This window comes from Parasteatoda tepidariorum, chromosome 7, assembly GCF_043381705.1.
Source record: "Parasteatoda tepidariorum isolate YZ-2023 chromosome 7, CAS_Ptep_4.0, whole genome shotgun sequence".
NCBI lineage: Eukaryota > Metazoa > Arthropoda > Arachnida > Araneae > Theridiidae > Parasteatoda > Parasteatoda tepidariorum.
In genome coordinates this window covers 17,592,230-17,610,338 of record NC_092210.1, presented here as the reverse complement: position 1 = coordinate 17,610,338, position 18,109 = coordinate 17,592,230, and the positions used below count along the sequence as shown (strand labels likewise).

The 18,109-nt window shown below is 31.4% G+C and overlaps 1 protein-coding gene across 1 annotated transcript in view; it reads right to left on the bottom strand.

Annotated features, from left to right (window-relative positions):
- Positions 1-2,787: 2,787 nt before the first annotated feature.
- LOC107449740 (uncharacterized) overlaps positions 2,788-18,109 on the bottom strand; it is a 41,228-nt gene continuing 25,906 nt past the window's right edge. Inside the window, exons 3-5 of the mRNA XM_016065370.3 lie at positions 17,509-17,610; positions 15,686-15,823; positions 2,788-9,560 (exon numbers count right to left, since the gene is read on the bottom strand). Of these exons, the coding sequence (XP_015920856.1) occupies positions 9,319-9,560; positions 15,686-15,823; positions 17,509-17,610 (482 nt within the window). The 3' untranslated portion in view covers positions 2,788-9,318. The remainder of the gene's footprint in view (positions 9,561-15,685; positions 15,824-17,508; positions 17,611-18,109) is intronic.

Sequence of the window (18,109 nt, the reverse complement as noted above, 5' to 3'; positions counted from 1 at the left end):
ATCGGATTGAAAGTGAAGATAGACTCCTTACATGGTGTATTTTATTACCGGCGTTGAACAGCCGACCCAATTCTGAGTTAGAGACTACCGATGTGACTAACAAGTTAACTCCTGGATCAAGCATTGCAGCAAACTAGCATTCATGGAGAACTTTTTGAGGGAACTAACTCGTATTTGAGTTACATGAAGAGAGAAACCACGAAAATCTGTCACGGTTAGCTCTACAGCTAGAGGATTATAACATATGATCCATCTATCTCAGAAGATATTTTACGTCAGTTCCGCACGGTGGTTGGTGCGGGCGGGAAGCAGAATACGTTTATCAGCAAGCCACTGCTGCTAGAATTCATATTCACCCACCCGCTTACTGATCACTGCCTGTGCTGGTTTACTTCGGTATTCTACTAGGAACCGTGTCTTCACAATCAGTCCAATTTGGAAAAATAGTTGATTTTGATTAGATTGTTGTTGTTTTAGTTCATTTACGTCACACTAGAGCTGGCTGGCGGCGGTCTGGCAAACAACCCTGAGGATGATCCAAAGACATGCAATCACAATTTTGATCCTCTGCAGAGGGGATCCCCGCTTCGGTAGCCCGACAACCTGCAAGCGAAGTCAAGCACTTTACGGTAGAACAGTTTAACTAGGACCAATACCGCACACCCTCGGTCCCTACGCAGACTGATCCAAGTGGTCACCCATCCCGACACTGACAGCAGCCAGTGATGCTTGACTTCGGTGATCTGCAGGGAACCGTGTCTTAACGATCAGTCCACTGCGGGACTTGATCAGATCGAAAAAGGTAGTTGCACTTTAGGTGATGTTAGTGCCCTCTTTTTTTTATTTTGAGTAGTTTGGACAAAAAAAAGTTTTATATTTCCAGATGTATATGTGTATTTATAGAAAATGTGGCTCTTACTATTTCATAAGAAAACTGTTTTAAGTTAATCCAGTAATGTAAAAGATTATATTTTTTTAAAAAAAATCGCAAATTGCCATTTAGATAGATTAAAATAATCAGGGTCAAATAAAAATTTGCAATTAAATTAGACAAGGAAATGCGAATAAGAATTTTGTGCTATAAATCTAAGTAGACACTTTTGCATAGCACTTATACCTTAATTAAAATCTATTTTATAAATGGCAATGTGAGCCCCATTTATGCTTCTAAATTTGCGCGTTTCGGATTGAATTTTTTTGAAAAGACTGTTTGATTACTTATTGTAGATTTCGTCAGCTATATTTGGAAATAATGATGCCCACTTTTTCATATAAAACCGTTACAAATAATTTTTGTGGTGCAAAAAATTTATATAGATATATAAAAAAAAAAAGAAGAAAACTCTTATCAATCATAGTTAAAACTAAAAAATAGTTAAAATGAAGTTCTTCCTATCTGTAAATCTAATTCAATAAATCTTTTTTATATCATTTCTTTCTTTAAACACCAAAAATAACTTCCTTCTATTTATTAAAGGTGATTTCTATACAATTCAACAAAATAATTTTTTATTCATTAAAAAAAAAAGAAAAATGCTTGTTGGAGATTTATTTGCAGTGTAACAAAATAATTTCCTAATTATCACTTTCAAGTAAATGATTGAAGTGTTTTTTTAATTGTTAAATGTTTGAATTAAACCAAATTTAGGTACTATTACTTCATTGCAATTGTAGAAGTTATTTAGTATAGTTTGTAAAATAATATAAAATTTTTAATAATATTTCTTAATATACTTTAATAATTTTCATTTCTGTCAAAAAGATTTTTAACGGAACTAATAGCATATTTTGAATTCGGCATTTATTTCCACTTTTGTCAAAAGGATACTTTTTTTAAGAAAATTTCATAGACTAGTAAAGTTAAATATTCTTATCATTTTTAAAAAGTTGAATTAAATTTCCTTTGAATTGAAATAGATGTATATTTTTATTGCTAATTAACTTTTTGGCATGTTTGCATAAAAGGCAATCTTAAGTACGTCATAAGATTATTACATAACTATTGAAAATTGCACTGGATATGAAAAACGTCGGATCGCACCAAACACATATAGAATTAAAAAGTAGTAGTAAAATAGTTTGCTAATAGTGAAATTTTATTCTTTAAGGTATTGCAAATTATTGACATGACTAAATCATGCCTTAAACTAACTATGTATACAGTCTTATTATAAATATATTTTGCGATAATCAAGATTGTGTTAGATTTAATACTACTTTTCAATCAAACAATTGAGAATTTCAGAGGAAAATGAGTTTGAAAACTGAAATGAAATATAATTACAATAAGAATAATTTCTCAAGATAAATCTAAATATTTAAAACTGGATTAATTGAGAAAATTTGCAATTTTATTTGTATTCGTTCCTTAAAATTGGAATATATGTTGTTTCTTACCTCTTCGAAATCTGATTGAAAACAAGAACATTTTCCACCACTTTTTAATTTTGAAGAACTTAATAACATAGAAGTAACAATCATTTTTGTATTACAATATGTTTTTCGATTATTGCAATATTGCGCTATAGAATCTGTTGTGACTCCAGAGAGGTATTTTAAATAAGTACTGATACAAATATCAGTATTAATTTAATATAAAATATGCTAAGAAATAAAAACTATTTTCTAAAAATAGGGCATTTTCTTTTTTCATTTTTATATAAAAATAAGGGGAAAAGAACATTTTTGTACAGATCTGTTTTTTAAAGAACTTCTTGTAATTCTCTGACTTACTGTACATATATTATAGTTATAATACTCTTCATGTTATGAAAAAGAAACAATAAAAAAGTAAGAATTGTCTTTATTTGAATTTTATAAATGAATTGTTACATACCATTCAATACAATCAACAATAATTTAATATAGTAACATTGAAATGAATGAAATTCAACATTTTTCGCGATACAAATATTAGCTTGATATAAAATAATAAATTATTAGTTAATTTATAAATTTCGACATCGTGCGAATTATAGAATAAAATAGAATATCGAAATGCCCAAAAGTACCTGGATATCTCTAATTTCTTTTTAAAAAATATTAAAATTTTTATTAAATACTACTAGTACTAACAAATTATATTTTTATTAAAAATAAGAGAAAGAATATAATTTTTAAATACAATGACGCATTCAATTCGATCCTGTAATGATGGATTGAAATAAGATTCTATAATGCGACATTGAAAAAATTGATTGCCATAAAATTTGAGCCTATAATCGATTTTTGAAAGAAAAAAAATGCAAAATGGCAACCAGGGTCTGATTAAAGAGTAATCATCACCTCCTGAAAGAGAGAAGGCCTTCGCACGGGTTACCACAAACCAGAAATTGGATACTTTAGTAGTCCGAACGTTGAGACAACATTTCTTCAATCCCACACTGCGCAGTTTGTGTTCGTTTCTTCCGACTACTGAAATGATGAGCGTGAAGGCCTTCTCTCTTCTCTTAGAGTTGGTTTAATCAGGCATTGATTTGAATAGGAATCTTTAAGTTGTGAGGGGGGACTTAAGCCTAGAGCTCTTGTGACTTGTGGTAAATCAGGTTTGGTGGTGGCTTTAGTTAATTTACTCTTTCGAGAAACAATGCCTTGATTATGACACTTTTCATTTTATAAAAGATAAGAACATAAGAATAAATATATTTATGTTTAATATTTAGAGATAAAATATACTAGGCATTGCATAATGAATGCTATTAATAAGCATTTTTTAGAATACTCGTGAAAATAATAAGTCAATTTATTATGATTTGCAATTAACACTTAGGTAAGAAAAAAACATTAGCGTTATTAAAATATGAAAAATCATAAATGAGGAAGATAGAAATAAATGCATAAAAACCAACCTAATACTAATCTTTCAACTCCTCATTGTTTCTTACAGCAATTAAAAAAGTGTTCAGTGTTTTTAGTCCTGTCTTCCTCAGTAGTGATATTCGTTAGTGTTTTAATTTTTTCCTTACTTTAACATTAATCTGCGATCCCTAATGTACATACTTTTTTTTACTTCATTCTGATAACGATTCCAAAAATATATATTCAGAACAGATATTACGGAACACCTTGGCTATATTTAAAACTGCTTAAATAATTCATAACTCATTTCGAAAAACAATTTATTCCATTCATAATTCAATTCATTTTAGGAAAGGCATGATGCGAATATCTTCATTTATGTCAGCGCCGCTCCTACAGCCTACATTTCATGCAGGGTGAGTAGCCAAATCTCTCAACGAAAAATAAGCACCTTTAAAGTACTTTTTAAGCACTCAAAAAATATTTTTAAGCACTATATACATTAACAAAATGAAAAATAATTTTCAAAGACTTTGCATGATCGTGATAAAATAACTCTTTTCTTGATCATATTAGCCACCATAAAAAGATAGAGAAATTTTTCAGTTTGATTGCGGAGGGTTAAAATGAAGCCTGAAATCGAGAATATCTTGCAGAATGCAGCAGAGTTGCTCATAAGAGTGCAAGAATCTCATCGAATCCAGCTCAGAGTTGACGTATTTCATCAAACAGCTCATTGGACGCACATGCGCACTCGCATGTATTTCATCAAATATGTAAAATGATTGGCTCTTTCATACGCTATGGACAGACGGTACGCCGAAATGGATTGTGGTTGAAAACACGCTTTTGCATTATACGTGGTGAAAATCGACATGGTAAAAAAAAAAAAAATCTCATTTTCGAAAAGGGGAAAATTAAGCACTTTAAGAAGCCGACCCAATTTTGAGTTTACGGCTACCCTTGTAATTTTAAACTCAATCCAGAAGACAAGGGAACTCCAGGATCAAGTAATGGGAGAAATTTTGCCTTTCTGGAGGACTTTTGGGTGAAACCAACCTGAATTTGCGTTACATGGAAAGGAAAACCTTCCACGGTTAGACTCTAACCCGTGATCCGTCTACCGCTGAGGATATTTTACGTCAGCACTGTGGTCAGTGCGAGCCGGGTGTTGAATTTGTATCGGACAGCCATTGCTGAGATTCGAAACCAGCTCACATCATTGAAAGGCGAACGCTCTATCCCCTGAGCCACCACGACTACTATGATGCTTCTGCCATATGTATTCCATGCTTGCTCTGAGCCGGTTGGCAATGCTCAGCAACTTTAAACAAGGTTTAAACCTGGGTCGCCTCGATTAAAAAGTTATAACAAAGGTGACATGGCGACGTAAATCTTGAGCACAGTCCTCAAATTTCATTAATTGTCCTGAATGACTTTCAAACTCATTGAGGACTGAAAATGTCCCCAAATTTTAAAATGCGAACTCAAATTTCTCCGAAAACATACAATCTTTTTTTAATTTGCAGTAAAATATCAAAAAACAGAGCGAATAGTTTTTGTTTTGTTTTTTCGAACAAGATAGTTTTGTCTTGCAGAAAATACACACGAAAAGCGAAAACACACCATGCTGAAACTAACAGATGAAAACGCCTTGCTTGTTTGGAAATAAATTCAGCAAAAATAAACAAATTTTCATAACCATGATGCAACCCTTCGTTTTACTTGAATTTCAAGTGCAAAATATTATATGATATTTCAAAACTACTTGGTAATGAAATCAGATGCGACGAAGATGGTTCTGCACCTAATATTAGTTATCAATAAAAAAAAGTATTTGATGCACATATCAATTGATATTTTCCGTAATTATGTGGGTGTCCTCATATCATAAAACTTTTCGAGAACGCTCCGTTGGTTTGTCCTTAAATCATGGTTTATAAATCTGAACACCTTAGTTATAAGTCACAGAGCTACCCTGTACTCACTTGTTATATACAACAAAATTTCGTTTTCCCGCTAAATTATTTAAAAAAATGTGAAATTTCTGGGAGAACTCGAACTTTATTATTCTTAATACAAAGGTCAGGAAAGACCTAAAATAAAATTTATTTGATCTCTTTGGTCAGGAAAGACCTAAAATAAAATTTATTTGATCTCTTTACTGCGACTGCCAGTTAGAGCCTGTTCTTATTACACATACAACAGTAGGCAGCAAATAACCGAAATAAAAATTGATTTCTACGCGTAGAATAAAACGAAATAGCAAATCGATAAATAGATCAGCAAAACACTTAATGAGTAAGTCAACTCAGCAAATCTGTGGAACAACGAATTTGTGAATGATCAAATCACAAGCAAATGAACAAAACGAACTAGTAGTAAATTAAGAAAGCGAATCTGTAAGTCAATGAATCATTGAATGAGTGAATCATCAAACTGAGGAATCACTGATTCCTTGATTTACCGTTTCAGTGAGTCACTCATTTATTGACCCACCTTATCATTTGTTTGCTCATCCTCTGATTCTCTAATTCATAGATTCGTTCATTTTCTAATTCAGTAAATCGTTGATTTTTCTCACTCAACTTATTTGGTGATACATTGATTTGCTTTTCATCGATTGATTGATTCGCTTTGATACCTATTTGCAGGATTTGGTTACTTACTGCTGTGGAGTTAGAACGGATTCTAATTGAGAGTCGCAGTAAACGGCTGAAATAACTAGACTTCATAGTTAAATGTAAATTCTTTTTTAATAGCCTTGTTAATAAATTAAGAGCACTCTTTCCTAACCAGCTGGAATTTTAGGTTAATTGTTTAATTTTCTTTTCCTCTGTGTTTTTCTGCTCCTAAAAGACATTTTAGGATACTCTTATAGACAGCAAAATGTCTTTAATAAAAATAAAAAAAACTTTCAATTTAAAGGCAAACACTTGATATCTGTTAAAACTTCTACTGATTTTTCTCAAAAGCTCTAAACATTTAATTTTATAAGGATAGTAATTTGGGATAGGTAATTAAAAAATTACAGTGCTTTTATTTGTTTTTAGATTTTAAAAATAAAAAACTTTTAGTGTTGCTTAAGTTGTAGAAAACTGATTTGGTTGATGCCCAAAAATTCTTTCAATGTAATTAAACAAAACAAAGATATATTTATTTCAAATATTTAAAAATGTCTAATTCTAAATAACTTTTCTGAAATGTAAATAGCATGATTGTATTAACATAATTTTGTCAAGGAAATAAAGTTGAAATTCTATAATAGCATCCGCTTTTACCTCTTCTCTTATTAGAGGACGATCTTATACATGATATTATGAAATATATTACTGAGAAATGTGCAAATATTCACCATCAGTTTATTAGTGAAAATTAAACATAATAATAAAAATCGTTTTTAACACTTTTCCTCTCTGTTTACACTACTCTGACGGTTGAGACTATGTAGGATTCCTACTACATGTTATCAAACTAGAACCCATTGTTTCAGTTAAAAAAGCACATAAGTCTTAATGTACAAATCAAGCTTTTGTTCGTATAACTAATAATAGCGTAATATACGTTGTTGTTCATACCGATTTTGGTTAAATGAATATCTACTTGTGCAGTGATGTTGATATTGGTCCCTTGATAAGTATGAAAACATGATTGTTACTTGCTAATTATTTGATCTGTTTTGAAAGACTTAGTATTTGCTTAGCTCTAATCATCAATATTAACCACTTCTCTTTAGAGTACAGAGTACGATGATGAAATTTCCAACTTCTACTGCAAACTATTCAGTTTCTATTCGAGTATGAATAATTAATAAGATTACGCACTGTACCACTACATTATTATTAATAAGGAGAAATTTGCGTATATTATTATCTCTTGTGTGTATTATAATATTATATAATTCTCTTTAAACATTTCTAGGATCTTTCAACTATTCACTGAAAGTAGAATAATGTACTTAAATCCGAATTATGAAACAGAACACATCGGATAAAACTACGTGTAGTATTACCTCTTGTTTTGCAAATGGGAGAATAGTTTATACAAGATTCCATTTTTTAAAAAAAATTCTATGTATTATTTATCAATTGAAAGAATTGTGGAAGACAAATAAAGTGCAAAACAGATTTACAAATATAAGACTAGAGCTTTTTGGCACTTACTCTTACAAAGATTTAATTAGGTGATGTCAAAAGTTATTGATTCATCTACTTGTTCTTTAAGGAGCAAAAAAAAAATTAGTATTTTGACAATGCAAGCAGTTTAGTTGCGAATGTTTCGAAAAAGTCAAATAATCTAGCATTTACTTTGTGCAAAATTTTCTTTTCTAGTCATCAAGGTGAAGCATCTTAAATCCTTCATTTATTTGGTTCCTCATTCAAAATCATTTCATTTCTAACACAATTTTACTTATTGTAGTCCTCAAGATTAGGCTACTTGAAAATTTCTTGTTTTCCACCATTACATCCCGTCGTAGCTCCTTCATTGAAAATCAGCTAATTTCTAGTTTATTCAAATTCAGTTCCATCTCTAAGTTCAAGTATCTCTGAATCTTATATCTGTTTTGATGTTAATTCAAAATCTGCTAATTTCTAACTTCAAGATGAAGTATCAAGATGTCAGATTCAAGCAGTAACATCTCGCATCTGTTTTGCTAATCGTTTGAAATCAGTCTTGTCTTCAATCATCACGTCTAAGCCGACGTTCTTTCATTCAAAATAAGCTAATTTCTAACTCAAATCCATTAAGATGCAGCATCATGATGACGACTTCAAGAAGAAGCATCTTGAACTGCTTTGTTTCTGAATCAAAGTTAGCAATTTTCAACCACAATTTCTCTTTCAAGATTACGAGATGACAAATCATCAAAATAACAGATTCAAGACGAAGAATCCTGACCATTTTTACTGTTCATTCAAATTATGTCAATTTCTAATTCAATTCCATCTTCAAAATGAAGTTACAAGATGACAACTTCAAGAAATATCTTGAAACTTTTTTTTTTTTTGGTTTATTCAAAATTTGCCAAATTTTATTAAATCGCTTTCTTTAAGATGAAGCATCAAGATGACATAGTCAAGAGGAAACATCGTAACTATGTTTTGATGTTCATTCAAAGCCTGTCAATTTCTAACTCAATTCCATGTCCAAGCATCAAGATGACAGACTCAAGAGGAAACATCTAAAATCTGTTTTGTTTATCGCTTAAAAACTGTCAATTTCTGACACGATTTCATTTATGAGATGAAATATCAAGATGAAAGATTCAAGTAGAAGCATCCTGAATCTCCGATGTTTGTTGATCGTTTAAAAACTGTCAATTTCAGACACGATTTCATTTACGAGATGAAACATCAATATGACAGATTCAAGTAGAAGAATCTTGAATCTGCTTTGTTGATCGTTTAAAAACTGCCAATTTCTGACACGATTTCATTTACGAGATGAAACATCAATATGACAGATTCAAGGAGAAGCATCTAGAATCTGTTAAGTGGTTCAATCAAAATTAATAAACTTCTAAGTAGGATTTAATATTTGAAGTCTATAGATTTTTGCCAGCAGCAACCAAAAAAGACTACCAATCATACATACAATGAGTCCCGCCCATTCAGCTGAAGGCGGCCAACCTACTGTAAAAATTCTTGCCTTCATATAATCTTCTGGCAAATTTTTATCAAGGATAGTACTTGTGTAGAAACCATCTGCTGGCTTTGCTCTTTTGAAATGCATGAATGCCAAGTTGAAAGTTCCAAATACACCTATAAAAGAAAAGAAAAATTACGTATGAGATATTTTAAAGAAAATAAAAACCAATTCATTTCACAATCAGAATTTTCATCAATTTTAGTTGCGTTTTTTGCCAATTCAACAATTTTGTTTCTGTATTCCTTTTATTTTTTTACCTTAATTTTTTTAAGTATTATTTTTATATTTTTATCTTAATTAAGTCTCTAAGTAAGATATATCAGGTAATAAAATTGATTTTGGTCTATTTTACTCCACTTTCCTCACTAGCAATCTCTTAGATTTCGTTAACGTTTTTCTTTATTTCCCGTTTAAGTACTATTTTGCAATATTTGATGTGCATTTTTTTACTACACTTTTGCCAAGGATTCACAATATATCATTTAAGGCAGTGGCATCTGAGCTCCTATATTCTGGAAAAAGTGTCCATATGTTTTAGTTTTCTAACTTAATACATACTGTATTAAATTAGTAGAAACATCCACGACAGCTCAGGATATAGAACGTTCGCCTTCCAATGAAGTGGACCGGGTTCGGATCCCAGCGATGAGTGGTCGATAAGAATCCGCATCCGGCTTGCACCGACCACAGAGCTGACGTTAAATATCCTCATTGGTAGATGGATCATGGGTTGGAATCCCTTTGCAGTCAGGCTAACCGTTGGAGGTTCTCGTGGTCTTCCTCTCCATGTAACGCAAACGCAGGTTAGTTCCATCAAAAAAGCAAATTTCTCCCAACACGCTCTATCCAGGAGCTCCCTTGTCTTCTAGATTGGGTTCAAAATTACAAGGCTATGGAGTTGAACAATAGTAGTCGTAAACCCGAAAATTGGGTCGCCTGTTCAACGACGGTTATAAAATTAAAAAAAAAACATCTTATCTAAGCATAAATGCATTAGTCTATCACACATCTTATGCCTATTCCGACTACCATATCTGGAAAGACTACCATAGATCTGGGAAGACTATCATATTTTCCAGATCTATTTCACAAAATGTGAGTGACGAGACAGCAGAATAGATTTAGAAATTATGAGGCCACAGAGCTTATTTTTTTCGACTCATATGAAACAGGCAATAATAATGTGCATTCATATTCCTCTTAATTTGTCCAAAATGTATTTAAGTAAAACTTATCAAGATTTCAGCCCATACAAAACTTGTTGGTATCTAAAATTGAATAAAAATTTAACAATACTTTCCTTATTATAGGCTGACTTATCTGAAATAAAACCTCTTGAAACGCAGCGTCCCTGTAGCAGAAATTTTGATTCCGAAACTTACTCAATTACAATTTGTTTCAAACAAAATTTGTTTGTCAATCTGCAGATATATAAGCGAACGAAAAGTGATGATTTTTAAAATTTCCGAATTAGTGAACTGCAATTTTGAAAAATAAAAACTTTAGAAGATAAGAAAAAATAAGTAATAAATTCTAAATTTCCGAAAACTCAGTGGTGTTCTTAGGGTCTCAAATTCCATTTTGAACTTAAATTCCATTCAGACAAAAGTCTACAAAAAATTTTAATAAAAAAAGTTTTAAAAACATTTTGTTTCGTGTAGAATTTTTCCGAGCTAATTATGCCTAACTTAATGATTTTTGAATTTTTCCGAGATGATTAAGCCTAACTTTTAGTTAGTCTCTGATTATGTTAGGGTTGCAGACAAAATTCGAAATTATGAAAATTGTGCCACAGATTGACCCTGTAAATTTTGCTACAGGGCCCCGCGTCCAATATATGGAGCAATAATGACTGAAATTTTATAAATTAAAATAATCATTTAAGATTTTTTTTCTATTTGTATGCCTTTACAAAGCGATTATCTATGTAAAAGTAAAATGGGATCTACTCTCCTTGGTCGTTTTTTTTTCTGTTTGTATGCTTTTACAAAGCAATTATTTATGTAAAAATATAATTGGATCTAATCTCGTTGGTCGTTTTTTTTTCTGTTTGTATGCTTTTACAAAGCGATTATCCATGTAAAAATATAATTGGATCTAATCTCGTTGGTCGTTTTTTTTTCTGTTTCTATGCTTTTATAAAGCGATTATCTATGTAAAAGTATAATTGGATCTAATCTCGTTGGTCGTTTTTTTTCTTTCTGTTTGTATGCTTTTACAAAGCGATTATCTATGCAAAACTATATTGGATCTACTCTTATTAGTCGATTTTTTTTATCTGTTTGTTTTCTTTTACAAAACAATTACCTATGTAAGAATATAATTATATCTACTCTAGTTGGTCGATTGTTGTTTTCAGTTTGTATGCCTTTACAAAGCAATTATTTATATAAAACTATAGTTGGATCTACTTTCGTTTGTCAAAGTTTTTTTTTAATTACAATGAAAAATTGTGAGAAGAGCAAAATAAATTCGATTTAAATAACTTTTTATGGAAAGTTTTATGGCATGTTAACATTTTATTATTTGGGTTTCAGAGGATTTTGTTGTTTTATGACCAAAATACGCTATAAAAAAACTAAAATATGCGAAAAATACAAAAAAAATATAACATTTATTATTTTTTATTCAATAACTGAAATATTTCAAAACATTGAATAAAATTTAATTCATTGAATTTTTTAATTATATTGGATTTTAAGATAATTTAATTATATTGAATTTTCAAATAATAAAAAAATACGAATGTTTTTTTTATTTCGTAATGAGTCGAATAATTAGATTCAGAGAGAAACTGATGATTTAAGCAATCTAGGAAAAATAGGTTAAGAATATCACAACTTTGAATGACAAAATCAACTTCAAACGTTATTAGCATAATGTTACAATTACTCTAAAGTCATAAGTGAGAATAGAATTACATTGTTAACGCGGAGAGAGATGCAAATGAAGACATTTTGGTATTATCTCAAAAACGAAATGGCTCCAGACAGAAGGTATCTGGTAATCTTAGGGGAAACATTAAAGATATCTAGCCATTACCAAGCGACATAAACCCAGAAAGCACGGAGCAGCATAATTCTGTGAGACAACAAATAATTAATAAAGGTTAAAGTGTTGTAGAGAGCCTGGTATAATGACGAGATTTATGTTTAATGAAAATCCTCTGGGGTAAACATAAAGGAAGATACTGAAGTAAATCTCGAATTTCATAGTCGGATCTGTGGTTTAGTCAGTCATTTTGATAACTTATGCAAGAAACTGTATATACATTTTCCTGATTAAAGGAGATGTTTCTAAAATAATTATCTGTTGTTCAACCCTTTATAAACGACGTGGTAGTTATACTAACCACCAACAACAATATTTTTTAAATGTCTGTGGGGAACTTATGATTTTTGCATCCATCTGCTGATAGTTTGGGAAAATACAGAGAAAAATACCAATGAAAGGCTTTATTAACATGAACGCAATTAACAGTAAAGGTTAGCATGGGGCCATCCCTCTGAAGCAATTATCTTTTGTGCGTCATGCGTTCGTTTCATCATTTTTCATAGAGTTCATTTGCAGTTGGATGTTGTTGTTGTAGTTGTTAATTTACGTCGCACTAGAGCTGCACAATGGGCTATTGGCGACGGTCTGGGAAACATCCCGGAGGATGATCCGAAGACATGCCATCACAATTTTGATCCTCTGCGGAGGGGATGGCACCCCCGCTTCGGTAGCCCGACGACCTGCGCGCGAAGTCGAGCACTTTACGGTAGCACAGTTTAACGAGGACCAATACCGCACACCCTCGGTCCCTACGCAGACTGATCCAAGTGGTCACCCACCCGCACACTGACCGTAGCCAGTGATGCTTGACTTCGGTGATCTGCTGGGAACCGTGTCTTAACGATCAGTCCACTGCGGGACCATTTGCAGTTGGAAGAAAATAGATTTTTAAATTCTGTTATTTATAAACGGAGAAGTTCAAGATTATAGCCAATTCTTTACAATAAGTAAAATATTTAAAAAAAATCCCCTCATCTTCTCCCAAGAAAGAGAATAATGTCTTAATTAAAATAATCGCCAGAGGTTGAACTACATCACTTAACTAATACCGTTCAAGAAATTGACGCAATGTTTTGGTTGTTAATGGCGACTAGTTGTTTGCACTATTTTACTTTGAATTGAAACGTATTCCAATTTTTTTTTAACGGCAGGCACTGAACTTTCGCTTTTTACCTCCGAAGCCGCCGGAAGTGTTGCTCATTTAACGTTACCCGGTAGGCACCGGGTAACGGAGGCGAGCAACATTACCCACGCCACAGTTACCCGTTTATAATATGGGCCACATTCACACATCAGAGAACAACACACAGAGAGAAACATCCATGCCCTGAGCGGGATTCGAGCCCGCAACCATTGGCTTCACAGTCAGTCACGCTGATCGCTCGGCCACCTGGCCGGCAATATTCCAAATTGTTGCTCTTAGTAACTGACTGTATACATTTCATGGTAATATAAATTTCTCCATATATTTCTTTCACTGCTCCAAAAATTGTCAGAAACATATGATCATTAAAACATTTTCAGGAGGCAGGTAAGTGAGGGGATCGACGTCAGCTCAGCTTAGACATCTTCATAGTTTTGTTATCTTAAGTCAGCGCATTCTATATGATATTGAAATTAGAGCAAAATTTATATTTAAAGAAAATTATATTTTCTTATAAATAAAAAGTAATCTGTAATTTTTTTTAAAGTGAAAAGGTACTTATACTACATTATTGGTGCTCGTAAATATTTTCAAAAACCGAGAATTATTTAGTAATAATATTTACCCTTTCAGGATCGCGATGACATATACATGACATGTTTCTACCTTCACGACTCACAAATGTGAAACGAGCCTTTCTGACTCTAGCGGCTCAAGATTAAACTGACGTGATCTAAATACAGTGCTCTCGTACCCACATCAGGTATATAGTACTCTTTAGTATATTTAGTACCTGGGGAGCCACCTCTTTCTTCATTTGTAGGCGCTGAAGGGGTTAAAGATTTTCATTTAGGTCAAAAAATCTTATAAATATTGCAATTGTTTTTATATATTTATATTTGTTCATTTAAAAGCCCAGTCAATTATTTTCAACAAGATTGCACACATGGTATTAACATTGAAGGATTACTACGAGTATATAGTACTCTACTGTACTCTGTAATATTATAGTTATTTTTTTTCTCACAAATTTCAAGTTTACAATTAATTTTGAAAGGGCCTATTATTTTTAAATTTTATTAATTATTTTTAAAGAGTTCATGTACAGTGCTCCACAAAAAAACTTATTACTCTTGAATAACTTTTGATCGAATCTTCACGTTCTAGGGATCACTTTTAATAGTTTGAGGGGACAATATTTTAAGTTATTGATTGATTGAACGTAGAGTTTTATGGCACAAGATTCAAAGGAGGATATGCTGAGCCAAACAATTTGTTGAGTCAGATCTAACGGTAAATTGCACATTACAATTTCATCGTCACAAAATAAATGAAACTATTAAAATTGTTAATCACAAGACAACGGATTTGGATTTTTGACCCTCAAAATATAGGGAATTACAGACAACTGGGAAATATAATCCCAATAGTTTGATCAGGAGAGCTGTCCAAAGTTTGGTCCTCTTAAAGTTAATTTTACTTTTCGTGTAATTCACCATATCTCGAGAACTTTTAAAGCAAATTTAAAAGTCTTGCACACAGTTATAATATCCGTTTTTCCAAAGATAAATCAATGCAAAAAATAACTTTTAGTAAATATTTGTCATTTTTTATTAGATTATTTAATAACGGTCTAAGAAACTGAATTACAAGGTATACAATTTTTTACATAATTTTAAAGATTTTAATTTTAAAAGGCAAAATACAATGGGACAAATAGTTCCAGCGAGAAATTCTTCAAGCGATTTACCATAAATTGAAAATAGAGTTATAATTTTATTGAATATTTCTCAGCTAAAAATTACCTCTGTCATACTCTGTGGCGACAACAACAGTAATTTTTTTTCAACTTGCTGAGAAAAAAAAAATGCACAAAATATTTTTTTCATCTACATTACGTTTCTTTTGATTTAGACAAAAAAAAAAAAAGTCCACATTTTTCTTTTCGGGCTAAGCCTAATTCAAGCAATATCTATATATAAGAGTCAACTATGCCTAAACATTGCTGAGCAATCTATTTATGTATAGAATACATATTACCTGCTAAAATATACATCACTCCATTGACCATGATGGTGCTTATCTGTTTTTTATACAATCCTAAAAGCCCCAAAGGAGTTGAAAAGGCAAGCAATATTAAAGAAACCATAGCACAGGACATAGCTAAATTACGCATACCTAAAATTAAAAAAAAGACAGATTCAATTAATAAATCCATATTATGGACCAGTGTTTCCCAATTTAATTGAACCTAAATGATCGATTTTCTTTGGACTTCATAAATAAAGTACATAAAGACAACAAGGAACGTATTAACTGATAAAAAAAACTACTTCATTTTGAAAATATTTAATTTTTTATCGTTTTAACATTAACAATCTTAAATTAGGTTTCATATCCGACAGTTGAATTCGATCTCTAGTCTAGCTATATGAATTTGTTTTTGGTGTATATAATTATAAAAACACTTCCAGGCTTGTATATACATACTAAATGAAAACTAAATGTAAACTATACAAACGTTGAAAATGGTTACTAGGGAAGCATATTTTTTCAATAACGAATTTAGTTATTTTAATTTGATTTGAAAAGAGTGATAGAAAATACTAGTGCCTTTTTAATTAAATGCATGTCTTTTTCATAATTGATTTAATACAATGTTATTTTTTTTGTTTTTTCTAACTCAATGTTTCCCAAACTTATGACTTTTGTGTACCCTTTTTAAATTTTTTGTAACGCTGTGTACCACTTATAAAATAATGAATGTATTTTTTACCATAAAAAAATTGCACAAAAGTTAAAAATGAAAACTGGCTGTTGATGCCACTTATTATTAACTGTTAACTCTGCAAAAAGTAGTCAATATAAAAATACGTAATCGTAAATTGTCATGGCTTGCTTTGTTTTTAAATAAAATTTTTTGAAATTTTTGTTTGTTACAAGATATTTTGCATAAGAACGCGTACCCTGGTGAAACGGTTCCCGTACCCCTGGGGGTACGCGTACCGCACTTTGGGAAACACTGTTCTAACTAGTGATTCCGCAACTTTAGATATTTTCTGCTTGCTTTAATATTAATCTGAGAACTAAAGCGTATACTTTTTTACTTCTTTTTTGATAAAGGGCTTTAAAAATATATATTTAGACGGGGTAAACTCAGAACACTATTATAAGTGTAATTTATTACATATTAATAGAGAATACTGTACCGAGCACAGGGGTTCATTTTGATTGGAGATAAATAAAACAACCCTTAAGTCTCTTAAAATGTGTTAGCAGAATCTTCCAGGCAATACTGTTATTTCTAGCACTGAATTACAGCTCAAATAACAGCTTATCACATCAAAACGCAGGCTTTGAAACCACAGATGACTCAATGAACTCACAGATCAGAACACTTGCAGACACAAGCAGACTAATACTCTCTACTTTGTGTGGCACTTTCCCATTTTTATAGGCTTGGCGTCGAAACCCTGTAACTTTTGACACGGTTCCAGACGATTCTCGCATATTGTTCTTGCAAATTGTCCTATATTCTCGCACATTGTCCTTATTCTCACATGTTGTAAATATTGGCCCTATCGCTTCGAAACTCGAATTTTCCAGAACTATCCTTTTCTCGCTAGATTTGTTGGCAAGCATCGCCAAATAGCTAAGATTATCGCCATGTCGGCAAAAATGCCGCCAAACCGAGTTTTTCATAAGAAATACGTTACGCTTTATTTTCTCTCTATCTCGACGTTAAAATTACGCGACTTTCTTGCAAATTTTCTAATCAAACCGCTCGCTTAGATATTTAGCCTCATATCAAATGAATATTCACAAAACTTTACATAAATTTACAAATTCGTAACAATACTTACGATCCAACCATGTATCCCTGGATGTAATATCGTCATTGGAAAGATATGAAATACAAGTTTTTAGTACAAAACCGTCTTCTTCCATTGTGCTTTTAACAGAATCTAAACATATATAAAATGCATTCAAATACATTGTTATCAATTTTTTTTATTTAATTAAAATATGATACATGCAACTCCAGAAAATATGAATGTTCAATAGTCATAGCTTTTCTTATATAAACTTATTTCCTGTGCAGAGGTGATTGTGAACCCAACTCAAAAATCCTGAAAATTTCTTGAGTAAAATCATTAATGACCCACTTCAAAAATTAATGTCTTTATAAATTTAAATCATTGACATTTTCCCAACATGAAATTCTAAATAAATTATATGCAGCATAATTTAAATTAATAATTATGTATAAGTTTACTTTTATCTCTAGTCGCATTTATTATTCTAGCAGAAAAATATTTACAAATGAAAGAGATGCCAAGTATAAATTCTAGTTCTAGCCTTTTTAAATATAATATAGAAGAATTTGTATACATAAATGTGATCGATGATTTCTTGAAACTTCTGGCTGTTGGATTTTCAAAAATTTTCGGATCGCAATTTGCG